Source organism: Leptodactylus fuscus, chromosome 1 (assembly GCF_031893055.1).
Source record: "Leptodactylus fuscus isolate aLepFus1 chromosome 1, aLepFus1.hap2, whole genome shotgun sequence".
NCBI lineage: Eukaryota > Metazoa > Chordata > Amphibia > Anura > Leptodactylidae > Leptodactylus > Leptodactylus fuscus.
This window is the reverse complement of record NC_134265.1, coordinates 45,290,766-45,305,310: the sequence shown is the minus strand read 5'-3', so window position 1 is coordinate 45,305,310 and position 14,545 is coordinate 45,290,766. Positions and strand designations below refer to the sequence as shown.

General features: G+C 44.4%; 1 protein-coding gene across 1 annotated transcript in view; it reads right to left on the bottom strand.

Annotated features, from left to right (window-relative positions):
* The window catches only part of NDUFAF2 (NADH:ubiquinone oxidoreductase complex assembly factor 2), a 69,790-nt gene extending 60,640 nt beyond the window's left edge, over positions 1-9,150 (bottom strand). The window contains exon 1 of the mRNA XM_075269787.1: positions 8,925-9,150. Within this exon, the coding sequence (XP_075125888.1) occupies positions 8,925-9,039 (115 nt within the window). The 5' untranslated portion in view covers positions 9,040-9,150. The remainder of the gene's footprint in view (positions 1-8,924) is intronic.
* Between the last annotated feature and the right edge of the window lie 5,395 nt (positions 9,151-14,545).

Here is a 14,545-nt window from a genome sequence, read left to right as displayed (position 1 = left end):
ACCCCATAGACTATAATGGGGTCCGTGTGCTTTCTGCGCGGTGTCTGCACGAGTCATGTGGACAGGAAAGTAGATTGTGAACTACTTTTCTGTCCACGTGTTCCGTGCGGAAAACACACGGACCCCATTATAGTCTATGGGGTCCATGTGCTCTCACTGCACACTGCTTTCGGTAGTCCATTCAGAAGGGTCCCCATGCGGACTCCCCGAATGATTTCCCAACGCAGATGTGATCGAGGCCTTAAGCAGTAAAGTCGGACGGTATGTCCTTGGCTTCTCTCGAGTACCGTGCAGGTGCATCATCTCTAGGATAGATTTAAAATAGGACGATTTTGGACACTAAAACCCTGGTCTATAAGGACCTGTGTCCCAAATAGACCTGACAGGTTCCCTTTAAGACACCCTTGACTTGCTGCAATAAAGTATTTAAAATAAAGAATCTTTAATCCTCGCTGGTAGACACTGTCAATGTTATCAGATTAGACTTTCTAATACATGGAGTATACAGTCCTATGAAAAAGTTTGGGCACCCCTATTAATCTTAATCATTTTTAGTTCTAAATATTTTGGTATTTGCAACAGCCATTTCAGTTTGATATATCTAATAACTGATGGACACAGTAATATTTCAGGATTGAAATGAGGTTTATTGTACTAACAGAAAATGCGCAATATGCATTAAACCAAAATTTGACCGGTGCAAAAGTATGGGCACCTCAACAGAAAAGTGACATTAATATTTAGTACATCCTCCTTTTGCAAAGATAACAGCCTCTAGTCGCTTCCTGTAGCTTTTAATCAGTTCCTGGATAAAGGTATTTTGGACAAACAATTCAAGTTCAGTTAAGTTAGATGGTCGCCGAGCATGGACAGCCCGCTTCAAATCATCCCACAGATGTTCAATGATATTCAGGTCTGGGGACTGGGATGGCCATTCCAGAACATTGTAATTGTTCCTCTGCATGAATGCCTGAGTCGATTTGGAGCGGTGTTTTGGATCATTGTCTTGCTGAAATCTCCATCCCCGGCGTAACTTCAACTTCGTCACTGATTCTTGAACATTATTCTCAAGAATCTGCTGATACTGAGTGGAATCCATGCGACCCTCAACTTTAACAAGATTCCCGATGCCGGCATTGGCCACACAGCCCCAAAGCATGATGGAACCTCCACCAAATTTTACAGTGGGTAGCAAGTGTTTTTCTTGGAATGCTGTTTCTTTTTGGACGCCATGCATAACGCCTTTTTTTATAACCAAACAACTCAATTTTTGTTTCCAAAATGAAGCTGCCTTGTCCAAATGTGCTTTTTCATACCTCAGGCAACTCTATTTGTGGCATACGTGCAGAAACGGCTTCTTTCTCATCACTCTCCCATACAGCTTCTATTTGTGCAAAGTGCGCTGTATAGTTGACCGATGCACAGTGACACCATCTGCAGCAAGATGATGCTGCAGCTCTTTGGAGGTGGTCTGTGGATTGTCCTTGACTCTTCTCACCATTCTTCTTCTCTGCCTTTCTGATATTTTTCTTGGCCTGCCACTTCTGGGCTTAACAAGAACTGTCCCTGTGGTCTTCCATTTCCTTACTATGTTCCTCACAGTGGAAACTGACAGGTTAAATCTCTGAGACAACTTTTTGTATCCTTCCGCTGAACAACTATGTTGAACAATCTTTGTTTTCAGATCATTTGAGAGTTGTTTTGAGTAGCCCATGATGCCACTCTTCAGAGGAGATTCAAATAGTAGAACAACTTGCAATTGGCCACCTTAAATACCTTTTCTCATGATTGGATACATCTGGCTATGAAGTTCAAAGCTCACTGAGGTTACAAAACCAATTTTGTGCTTCAGTAAGTCAGTAAAAAGTAGTTAGGAGTATTCAAATCAATAAAATGATAAGGGTGCCCATACTTTTGCACCGCTCAAATTTTGGTTTAATGCATATTGCGCATTTTCTGTTAGTACAATAAACCTCATTTCAATCCTGAAATATTACTGTGTCCATCAGTTATTAGATATATCAAACTGAAATGGCTGTTGCAAACACCAAAATATTTAGAACTAAAAATGATTAAGATTAATAGGGGTGCCCAAACTTTTTCATAGGACTGTATATAGGAAAGCGTCATTCCCTATGAACAGGGCTTCAATATTTAGCACAAAGAGGACTTGTAATCCACTAATGACTGCAGTCAATCTGAGGCAGATCGCAGTACTGACAGCTGTCCAATGTCACTGTCAGCTTGGCAGTCACAGGACGACTGTGCTCCAGGCTGCTAGTTAAAGACCGCACCAAAATGCATCTGACACCTGGGAGGATTTTCAGATGGGAAATTTCTGTTTGAAGGCACAAAGTTCTTTCCAGAATTTACAGATTGCATAAAAGCCGTGGTTGGTAAAAACTAGCAAGAAAAGCACTTATTTCAGCTCAGAGAGGTACAGAAAATATTTAGAATGGGCAGTACCCACAAAGTGACCTCCGGCAACACTTAGCAGGGAAACATTTCAAATACTTGAGGAAGGGGGATGTAAAGGACCTAAAGAAGGGGGATGTAAAGGACCTAAAGGGGGGGATGTAAAGGAGTCACTTAAACCATGATGAGCCCCCCCCTTCTGTTATTTCCAGCAAGAACTCTTCACGTATATACGCAATATCCACAGGATATCATATGTGGCATGAGAACTATTTACATATGTAATGATCATCTTTTTTTTTCCCCCTGACGAAGCCACGGTAGTGGCGAAACGCGCGTCGGGGCGCGTTCACTACATGAAGGTCCACCCATAGGTAATTTACCACTTGGTATCATGTTATTTCACAGAATATTTGCACTTTAAAAAACTATATGTTATATATGCACTTTAGAAACCATGGATGTTTCACATATCCTTATATATATGTAATGTAAGTGTCATTTATTCATCATCAACCATTAGTATTCCATCTTGGGCCTTCATTGTTCTGTTTGGTTGTATCACCCCATTCATTATTTCTGTCTTATATATGTTTTAAAATGTATTTAAATAAAGCTTTATATATTTTTTGCTAAACATTTTCTGTGGCAGTGCGCTTTTTTAGCATAGTGTTCTATTTATATTGCTTTGCCAATTTTTTGCCCTATATTTAGTTGTGTATACTATATGTAATGATGCTGGTAACGTATTTTATACCATTTAGGGCAGTAACAAAATTGCATAAATTGCAATTTCATAATATAATATAATATTACGGGAATCTTATGCAACAATTGGTGCCATGCAGTCATCATCCACAGGGCCGCAGCCGTTGTGATGTCTCTCCGTGCTATGCCGACTCCCATACAAGTGAATGGAAAAAGCTGCGATTTGCATCTATCAGACAGACATTCTCCTGCAGCTATGCCATAACTGTCTACGATAAGAATAACCCTTCACAGCCTTTCCCCCTACAGTGGTTGTCCAAGCGTATTTTTTATGGCCTATAAACATGTGATAGAAAAGGGGCCGATTATCTGTATGGTGCCGCTTCCAGGACCTCTCCAGTAAACAATGCTGGACCGGAAGCAGAAAGCTCTGTTTGTAGCCTCCACTGCAGCTCAGCTCTGACTAAATACCATGGGGGCTGAGATATAGTGAAGGTGCAGGACCGTCCTGTATTGTGAACACGATGGGTGCTCCATAAAAAATTATTTGGTCCACAGGCCGGGTGTCGCAGTCCGATTGACCATATATTAATGACCTATACCAACTATAGGCCATAGAAAAAAGAAGCCCGGACAACCCTTTGAAAGAGGGTTTCCGAATGAAAACATCTACCCGTATATATCCATAGGTCAGGGAAATAAAGGTCTAAATGCTTCAGGGAGAAGGAGGAAATTTCTGATTGTTTAGGGTATGAGAATGGGGACCACACCATGAGTACCCCCTAAGAAAAGAAGAGTGGAATACACACTTGGCTGCTACTCCATTCACTTCTAAGGAAGTTATTTGTCACAGAAGTGAAAAAAAAGCAGTGGGTTGGCATAGGGTACCCATGGAAACTTGTGGGCCCCAATTCTCTTTATCATATGCAAAAAAAACTAAACAAAAAAAAAAAACACCACCACATGTGCTGTCAACCTAAAGAAGTTGTCTCCTTACTATAATTTCTGGCCATATGCCCCCACTTGGAATCACCTTTTATGTATTAGAATGGAGAGCCACTCTGTGACTATGCCTCCTGTTCTGGGCCTAATCCAGAGCAAAATGCCACGACTGGATGCTGATGCACTGCACCGGCATCCAGTCGCGGCTAGCCGTTTTTTGGACCGGATTCTGAGGCGGCCTCCGCGTCAAAATCTGGTCCAAAAACCCCCATGTGAACTTACCCTAACAGGTAAACTAACTTTGCTATACCATTTCTGTAATCCCTACAGAAGAGAATGGGAGTTATGGAAACTGGGTAGCCCGCGAATGTTTCAGAAAAGCCGGTGGGATGGTGAAATGTCGGCCATATTGGTTGTCACCCAGCGTGTCTAGAAACCAATCTAAGAAAGTACAACAGAACAGATTGGTGATTTTTATTGTACTTCAGTAAAGTAGATCTGACATCGTATCCTATTACCAGTCCCACATAGGATTACCTGAAATTACAGGCCAAAAGCCTGAGGCTACACTACTGGACATTATAATGGCGACACGCTACCTCCAGATTTCTGTCAGGCAGTGTTGTCATGGAGACATGTGTGCCGCTCATATGGTCGCCCCTTACAGAACATATTGGGATGTGAATTATTTAGCTTGTAATATACACAGAGATAATGACATATCAAACATCATGACAAAGTGATCAGAGAGGACATATCGTGGCAGATATAGATCATGGGCACGGACATAAGCCCCTCCATGTACACCAGCAGGACCGTAACACACAGGGATATACTCAAGACTTTACAGTCAGTTATTAGACAATGGCGCCCTCTCGTGGGTAGATACGGTACATGTAAAGGTCTCACACAATAAGGAGATTTAGACTATACAATATATGACATTTTTACTACAATCTAAGCAGCAAATTTTATATTTTATTTTCTGTAGACTGGCATGCCATTTTATGCAAAAGGATTATTCATAGCCCCTGGCGTAATACACAGATCGCCAATATACTACTGGTGTTACATTAAATAAGTTATCCATCATACAGCAGTGCTTTGGTGTCCTTCCAGCACAATCTGGTCCTGCTTCTCAGCTGTCTTGTGCCAGAAGTCCTTGCCGGTTGTGATGTCCCGCTTCATTTTCCTTAGGCCGCCGATTGGCCTCATCGGTCACAAGCGACTGGGACTTCTGCCGGAAGAAAACACAGGAGCAGTAGGACTGGACCGCTCTGGGAGACACCGGAGCAGGTGGGACAGGTGAATATTTAAAAAAAACAAAAAAAAAACAACAACATAATAATAATAATATGTTTTCACGTTCCCCGCCCTATGAAAAAATTATATATATACTCGAGTATAAGCCGAATTTTTCAGCACAGCTTTTGTGCTGAAAAAGCCCCCATCGGCTTATACTCGAGTCAGCTAAAAAAAATATATCTTTTTTTTTTTTAAGGGGGGGGGGTGTCTGAATATAGGGGATCTGCAGTGCTCCTGTTCCATCAGGAAGGGGTTAATAGGAGCACTGCAGATCCCCTATATTCAGCCAGGCTGAATTCCAAGTGGGGGAAAAAAATCCCAGTCCTCAAGCTCAGGGAAGGGGCAGACAGACAACCAAAACACCCCCCTCCCCTTCCCCAGCAACTACTGCACCCAAAAACTTCAACCATTTTAATTTTTGAAATTTTCCAGTAGCTACTGCATCTCCCCCCAAGGCTTATACTCGAGTCAATAAGTTTTCCCAATTTTGGGGGGTAAAATTAGGGGCCTCGGCTTATATTTGGGTCGGCTTATACTCGAGTATATACGGGTATATTAATCCCAAATAACCCCTTTAAGGTCAAGTCAAATATGACAACGGCCTGACTAGATGCTACAAGGCACAAAATTCTTGTATTGAATTACTATGGATCGTTCATTGACTGTGTAGCCTAAGGCCTCATGCACATGACATGAGAACACGCTTGGATTGCATACATGAAGCCTAATAGGGCAGCATACACATGATGCTTCTCTCCTCACGAGGGGGAAGCAGCCTCCTAAATTCTGTCTATTCAAAGTCAGGGACTCATGTACACAGCACGTACTGTACTCAAGTCTATATGGCTTCTTAGAATGGACATTTTGTACAGAAAATGGAGCCACAATGAGGTTGTGTCCCGCAAGTCCAACAATTTTGTTCATTGATAGAATAATGGATACCCAACAGATCCCATTACAGTCATAGGGATACCTCGATCTTTAGACGGTTCTGTTTTATTATTACTATGTCAAACAAATCAAATGTGAACACACCCTAAGGCCTTATGCACACAACTGAGTGAACAGGCTGAGGCTCCTCTGACGGGAATCCGATGCTTCGCCCCTTTGATTATACAGCAGGTCCTATCCCGCTTCATGACATCGGAACAGTATGGAACTCCCATTGTAGTCCATGAGGGACAGCAACCACTCAGATGTTATCCGGGTGCATTTTGCTATGAAGTCAGTCCCCCAGGCCTGCACACTCGGTCGTATGCATTAGGTCTTAGGCCCGGTTTACATCTGCGTTCGGTATTCTGTTTGGGGGAGTCTGCTTGGGGAACCCCCAAACAGAATACTGAATAGATTCAAAAGCGGTGAGCAATGGAATCACATGGACCCCTTAGACTATAATGGGGTCCGTGTGTTTTCCACACAAGTCATGCGGAGAGAAAAGTAGTTCAAGCAGCGCTTTTCTCTCCACATGATTTGTGCGGACACCACACAGACCCCATTATAGTCTATGGGGTCCGTGCAGTTTCATTGCTCACTGCTTTAGAATGAGTTCGTTATTTTGTTCAGGGGGGTCCCCAAGCGGAATACCAAACGCAGATGTGAACCAGACCTTAGACCAATGTCAGACAAGTATAATATAGCTCTTGATCTGCCTCTGCTGCCCAGACCTTGCATGACTATACTACTGTTGAAATGCAGCCATATTGTGGGCATCTGACATGGGCCTCCAGGAATGTACACGGCTCTATCCATGACACAGTCTGAATATTTCTAGCCGTGACTGAGAGCAGATCAGAAGACAGCAAGGAATAGCCCCAATGACCCAGTAGGCTCCTCTCCTGACCTAATGCACAATGTGACAAATGGGCAGATATCATGGAAAGACGGTTCGGGCGTGCTAGATTTTAGTTTGCAGATACTTTGTTCACAGGCAAACGAGAGGTTTCTGACAACAATTTATTCCTCTTTCCCCATGAAATTTGTGACACATGTAAAAAGCCATTTTAACTGATATGTAAATGAGGCTACGGCACACAGTGGGCGGTGTCTTTAATCCCCTGGGTAGTGGAAGACCACCATAATCTAGCCCTGACAGCAATAATCCCTGCACATGCTCAGGATACCTGCAAACTTCAAGTGTATAAACCTATATAGTATCCGTATAGAAATAACATAAATAAGAAAACAAAACTAGTTGGTATAGGGGTATAGTAGTATGCTTGGACACATCCAGGTCTACAGACGTCTACTGGGCATGCGTGGGATTTCAGAACGGCGCTCACTTACATTAGGACTGGACGAAGTTAATCTTCTAATACCCAGGGATTGAAAACAAATTTGAATATTGGTTAAAATAGGTTTTTACAGCCATTCCGGGGGCTCATTGATATTCTAACGGTACAGTTGGACTTCATTACATGTATAATACTATAGCAATGGCGGGGGAGGTGATAGACTCCCTTTAGAGTGGACCTATAGGAGTATTCTGAACACTGGGCCCCCAACAGATCATAAGAATAGGGGTCCCATGTCCCTGCATGTGTACCACCAATGTATTCATCTTAATGGGACTTTTGTAGAGAGGTGAAATACATTGTTCAGCTCCCTCCAGCAGTCCCATAGACATGAATAGATTGGATGAGGACATGTGCGATCTGCCACTCTGTACATTCTCCCTACGTTACACCACTTGTTTTTCTTTTTTAAAGGAAGGTAATTTCCGCTGTGTTTCCCAGGGCTGGAGATATCGGTGTCATAAATTTCGGCACCAATATCTCCCCACTGTCAGAAGGGCATACCTTATAGCTCAGCATCAACGCTGGGCTGTATGGAACGCGCCCACTTGTCCATAGACTTGTACGATGTGGGGTGGGAGGGCAGGCATTCCTTACCGCCCAGAGGAACTTCCTCCTGACAGTGGGGAGATATTGGTGCCGAAATTAACAGCACCGATAATCTCCAGCCCCGGAGGACAGAACAGGAATTCAGCTCGCTGTCGGATTTCTAGCAGTATATAAATCTGCATACGCATGAGGACATGAAAGGTCCTTTTTAAAGGTTAAAGGGGTTGTCCAAGAATGACAGATTTTTGCCAGCAGGCTGATTGGCCTCAGAGGTTACATTACTTCCGCAGGAACAAGTCTCTGTGCACCGCTGGCCCGGACAGCAGTGCAGGACGCCGAAGTACCTGGGACAGGCGAGTATGGGGTTTTTTTTTTTCAACTTCCCTGGCAAAAATCTGTAATTCCTGGACAACCCCTTTAAACCCCACCTGTTGTGTCTGCTGCGGGATGTTCACCACATTACAGCGGGTTAGACATCAGCAATTTTGCAGCATTTAACCCTCTGCGAGCCACAGCACGCGTTCCCAGGGTTACATAAAGTCCATCCTTGTCGCTAGCAACAAGAATTCATGTTACATCAGCGCAGAGTCTAAACTGAACAGAGGTCGGTTCCTAAGGGTAACAACACCATAACAGCTCAGCTTTGATACATGATGACAACAGTGTCCCCATGACATGTGGGGGGCCGGGGCAGCAGTGGGGACTACTGGTTACCTGTCCATGTTTTCTGCTCAGGAATGTAATAATACTTATTCCCAAACTGGTCAGTGCCCATGTGCTGCCTCACTGTCCCCAGTGTCCTCTGCAGGAGGGAGCGCAGCTTGTCCATGCTGAAAGTGCGGAGAAAACAAGGAACATAGAGGGAAAGTCCACACAGCACAGCATGGAACGCACATGTCCGCACCACCTGATTGGTTCTGGTAACTAGTACAGCTCCGCCTCCTGCGGTGACAACCAATGACAGCCTCGCATCCTCTAGCGATAGTACGTCACGGCCTCGCTTCCTTCACTGACAGGCGGCTTATACGTCCTTTTTGTAGTCATGGCCGGCCATAGTCCTCTTGTCATAAGGAGCTGCATTCACGCCTCGTCTTCTGTCAGAAAGCTCATCTCTAGCTCCTCCTGTCACAGCCAGACACTCACCTCCTGAACACTAGAGAGAAAACTGTGCAGTAGCTTTACGAACGTTTTCCTGAACAGCCGCGGCCATTTTGGAGAAGCTCGAGGGTGCTAGTCATATGCTAAGGCTATAGGTTCTTCTTAGTGGTATCATGATTATTATTGTATATTATTGCTGCAGATGCTTGGGCTACAGTTACACTTGGTTAGGCTGTGAGGCCAAACAATTACTGAGTTATTTGGCGACTCCTTCACTTATGTTAGTGCTGTGGATGGTAGTCACAAAAAAGTCAAATATCGTTAGGCTTATTTGTGATGGTCGCAGCACCCTAGGGTCTCAGTTTGACTCTATTCAGTAACATGAGTGAAGGAGTTGTAGGGCGACGTGGTGATCTTTGGTCACGCCATGGGAGTTGTGGCCAAAGTTGATGGGTAGCCCTGGCTATAAAGGACTACATAGGGAACCTGTCCTTATAGACCAGGGGTTTAGTGTCTCAGATCACCTTATTTTAAATCCATCCATGCTCCCATTAAAAAATAAACCTTTATATTTACCTAGAGATTAGTCTCATCGGACTCCTCCAGGGTCTGCGCAGCTCTTCAGTGAAGCAGAAGACATACACCCCAGCCTTAATGCACAAGTGCCGGAAGTGCATGGATGGCTTAGCATACCTCCCAACTTTTGAAGAACCGAAAGAGGGACAAAATGTGCGGCGCACGTAGCGCGCTGTGGCAAATGTAGCCCCGCCCACTTTTTGGTGTTGACTCCGCCCATTCTCATTAATTTTTCGTGTGCCCGCACACAGTATAATCCTCCTACAGTCACCCGTAAATTATATGTCCCCCTCTATCTCTCCCCCAGTTTCATATACACCCTTCATCTGCCCCCAGATTCATGTCCCCTCCATCTCTGCCCCCAGTTTCATGTCCCCTCCATCTCTGCCCCCAGTTTCATGTCCCCTCCATCTCTGCCCCCAGATTCATGTCCCTCCATCCCTGCCCCCAGATTCATGTCCCCACATCTCTGCCCCAGTGTCATGCCGTCCTCTCCTTCATCTGCCCCCAGTTTCACGTTCCACCTCAGTGTACACATTACACTTACCTTCTCCTCACTCCCCCGCCGCTCTCTCCGCGCCTCTCTCTCGCACACAGTTGTAGACGCGATGTGACGTCATCACATCGCGTCTACACAGCCAGTAGCCGGCGTGCAGCGCTGTGACAGCTCCTTGGTTTAGCCGCGTATGTGTTCAACTCAGATCTGCGTCCTCTGGACGCATATCTGAGTTGAAATCGGGACATACCTCCCTCCAACCAGGACCGCAGGACACGTCACCGGAATCGTGATTGTCCCGCAGAAATTGAGACGGTTGGGAGGTATGGCTTAGTAACAGAGCGATTTGGGACAGAAAACCACCGGCCATAATGGCGTGTGGGTGGTTTAGTGTCCCAAATCATCCTGGCAGATTCCCTTTAACGTTAAAGAGGACCTTTCATGAGTTGGGGCACAGGCAGTTCTATATACTGCTGGAAAGCCGACAGTGCACTGAATTCAGCTCACTGTCGGCTTTCACAATCTGTGCCCCGGGTGAAGAGCTATCGGTGCCAATACCGTAGCTCTTCACCGTCAGAAGGGCATTCCTGACAGTCAGTCAGGAACGCCCTTCTTCACAGCAGTGCCTATAGCGCTGTACTGTGAGACCACTGAGGAACGCCTCCCCAGTACTCGTCTATGGAAGAGCACTATCAGGAGGGGAGGGGACGTTCCTCCCCGATCTCACAGTATAGCGCTATAGGCACTGCTGTGAAGAAGGGCGTTCCTGACTGACTGTGACTGGCGGTGACAATGTGCCCCAATTCATGAAAGGTCCTCTTTAAGCCCTGTTCACATTCACGTTACAGGCACATATGTATACATGTGTCATGGATTTGTGTATCAAATTTGTGTTTCCCTAAACTCCATTTGCATGCAATGGAAAGTTTCCATATGGAAAAAAAAGCAAAAATAACCACACTCCTCAACATTGAAATTTTAGCAACATGAAGGACAAGTCGTAAAGGTTATGCAAATCCAGCAAGTAGCAGATGTCACCAAGATCAAATTTCCAAGCACTTAGCTCCAATCTGTATCACATGGGAGGGTCATAAATGGCAAATTAGAAGCAATGTTGTTAAGCCACATAAAACTTCAAAAATCGGATCAAGTGTTGTAGGATGATTGGACGCTCCCTTCTGTTCATGGCTGTGCCAATGATCGCCATGTGCCGGGAACTGAGAGGGACAGAATCCTTGAATTGAAAGAAGACTATTGTGGTGCACATCAAGATGACAATGGAGGCTGGAATAGAGGTCTGTCCTCTTCAGTGATAAGCCTCTCCTTTGTCTTGGATGTAATAATAGTTGTAGATTGGTCTGAAGACCACGTAGGCAATGCCATGTAGAGGCCTTCGCAAGGAAATATTATACTGGTCCTACAACCAGGATTATGTAAATGTTTCACCACCTCCATCAGTTCAAGTCCTTAGTATTTGTTGATAGGTACCGCTCCATAAATTCTGGAACAGTTGGAATTTTTTCACTTGCTCCCACCATTCTTGAGCAATCAGCGCAGTTAGTTTTGGTACCTGATGTGCTATTTAAGCTCTATAGTGTCAGAAGGTATGCTGCCCTCCTGACAGCATACCTCCCAACCATCCCGGATTCAGTGGGACAATTTTAGATTCTGGGTCCTGTCCCACGGTCCTGGATGGAGAGTGGTATGTCCCGCATTCAACTGGAGTGCCTCTGGAGAGCATGCAGATGAGTTGAATACAGTGGTAAAGCAGGAGTGGACAGCCCCTGCCTCACCGAAGTGTCCCTGCGTGCTTCGGGAGCTGTAGGCCTGATGTGATGACGTCACTCACATCGCACCTGCAGCTCCCTGAACAGTCCGGGACAAGAGACTGCAGACTGCACGGCAGGGGAACAAGGAAAGGTGAGTATCAGTGTTTTTTATGTTAAACTTTGGCAGATTAAGAGGGACATTAAACTGGGGGGACATATGAGGGGGACATGAAACTGGGGGCAGAGAGAACTGTGGTGGCAGATGAAGGATTAAACTGGGGGAAGGTGGAGGGGGACATTAAACTGGGGGGGCATACTAAGAGGGACATGAAACTGGGGGAACGTATGAGGGGACATGAAACTTTGGGGGCAGATAGAGGAGACATTAAACATTAGACATTAAACTGTGGGGGCAGATGAAGAAGGACATTAAACTGGGAGCAGATGGAGGGGATATTAAACTGGGGGAGGTAGTTGGGGAACATTAAAATGGAGACAACTGGAGGAGGACACTAAACTGTGGGGTTAGCTGGTGGGGGACATTATACTGGGCGAAGCTGGAGGGGGACATTAATGTACTTGATGCTGCACATAATGGGGCCAGTAAAAAATGGAAGAACTACTTGTTAGGTCCCCTTTAAGCATTTACTCATGTGCTGTGACATGACTGTGTGTATTGTCCCTGTACTGTGACATCACTGTGTATATTATCCAAGTACTGTGACATCACTGTGTGTATTATCTCTGTACTGTGACATCACTGTGTATATTATCCAAGTACTGTGACATCACTGTGTGTATTATCCCTGTACTGTGACATCACTGTGTGTATTATCCCTGTACTGTGACATCACTGTGTATTATCCATGTACTGTGACATCACTGTGTGTATTATCCCTGTACTGTGACATCACTGTGTATTATCCATGTACTGTGACATCACTGTGTATTATCCATGTACTGTGACATCACTGTGTGTATTATCCTGTACTGTGACATCACTGTGTATTATCCATGTACTGTAACATCACTGTGTGTATTATCCCTGTACTGTGACATCACTGTGTGTATTATCCCTGTACTGTGACATCACTGTGTATTATCCATGTACTGTGACATCACTGTGTGTATTATCCCTGTACTGTGACATCACTGTGTGTATTATCCTGTACTGTGACATCACTGTGTGTATTATCCCTGTACTGTGACATCACTGTGTATATTATCCATGTACTGTGACAACACTGTGTGTATTATCCCTGTACTGTGACATAACTGTGTATTATCCCTGTACTGTGACATCACTGTGTGTATTATCCCTGTACTGACATCACTGTATTATCCCTGTTCTGTGACATCACTGTGTGTATTATCCCTGTACTGTGACATCACTGTGTATTATCCATGTACTGTGACATCACTGTGTATATTATCCCTGTACTGACATCACTGCGTGTATTATCCCTGTACTGACATCACTGTATTATCCCTGTTCTGTGACATCACTGTGTGTATTATCCCTGTACTGTGACATCACTGTGTGTATTATCCCTGTACTGTGACATCACTGTGTGTATTATCCCTGTACTGTGACATCACTGTGTGTATTATCTCTGTACTGTGACATCACTGTGTTTATTATCCCTGTACTGTGACATCACTGTGTGTATTATCCCTGTACTGTGACATCACTGTGTGTATTATCCCTGTACTGTGACATCACTGTGTGTATTATCCCTGTACTGTGACATCACTGTGTGTATTATCCCTGTACTGTGACATCACTGTTTATTATCCCTGTACTGTGACATCACTGTGTATATTATCCCTGTACTGTGACATCACTGTGTGTATTATCCCTGTACTGTGACATCACTGTGTTTTATGGTCTCTCTACTGTGACATTACTGTGTCTATGAGCTCTGTGACATAACGGCATTTACTATCCCTATACTGTGACATCGCTGTTTGTTTGTCCTTTAGTTTGGTGACTACCAGGGTTGAGCCGATCTTGAGATTTCAAAATCCGATTTCCGATCATTTTCCAACCGATCGTGATCGTGAAATTTGCTCGATTGCCGATTGGTATCCGATCTTTTCCGATCCCGATTGCTCAACCCTAGTCACTACTCCTGTACACAGATATCACTGTGTGTGTATTATCTCTATAGTGTGATATAAAACTGTACAGATGAGCTTACGATATATGTAAATTATGCGCCCAAACCATAGTAGGGGAGGCTTTTTTATTATTACCAATGTCACTGTTGTGTATAAATAAATTTGCAAACCTTTGAATTTTAAGCAACCCTCACTACTTTCGAAAAAGTGGACATGACATGGACATGCTCTTGGCTGGGCCATTGACCCTGATTGATTTATCATCATTTACACCA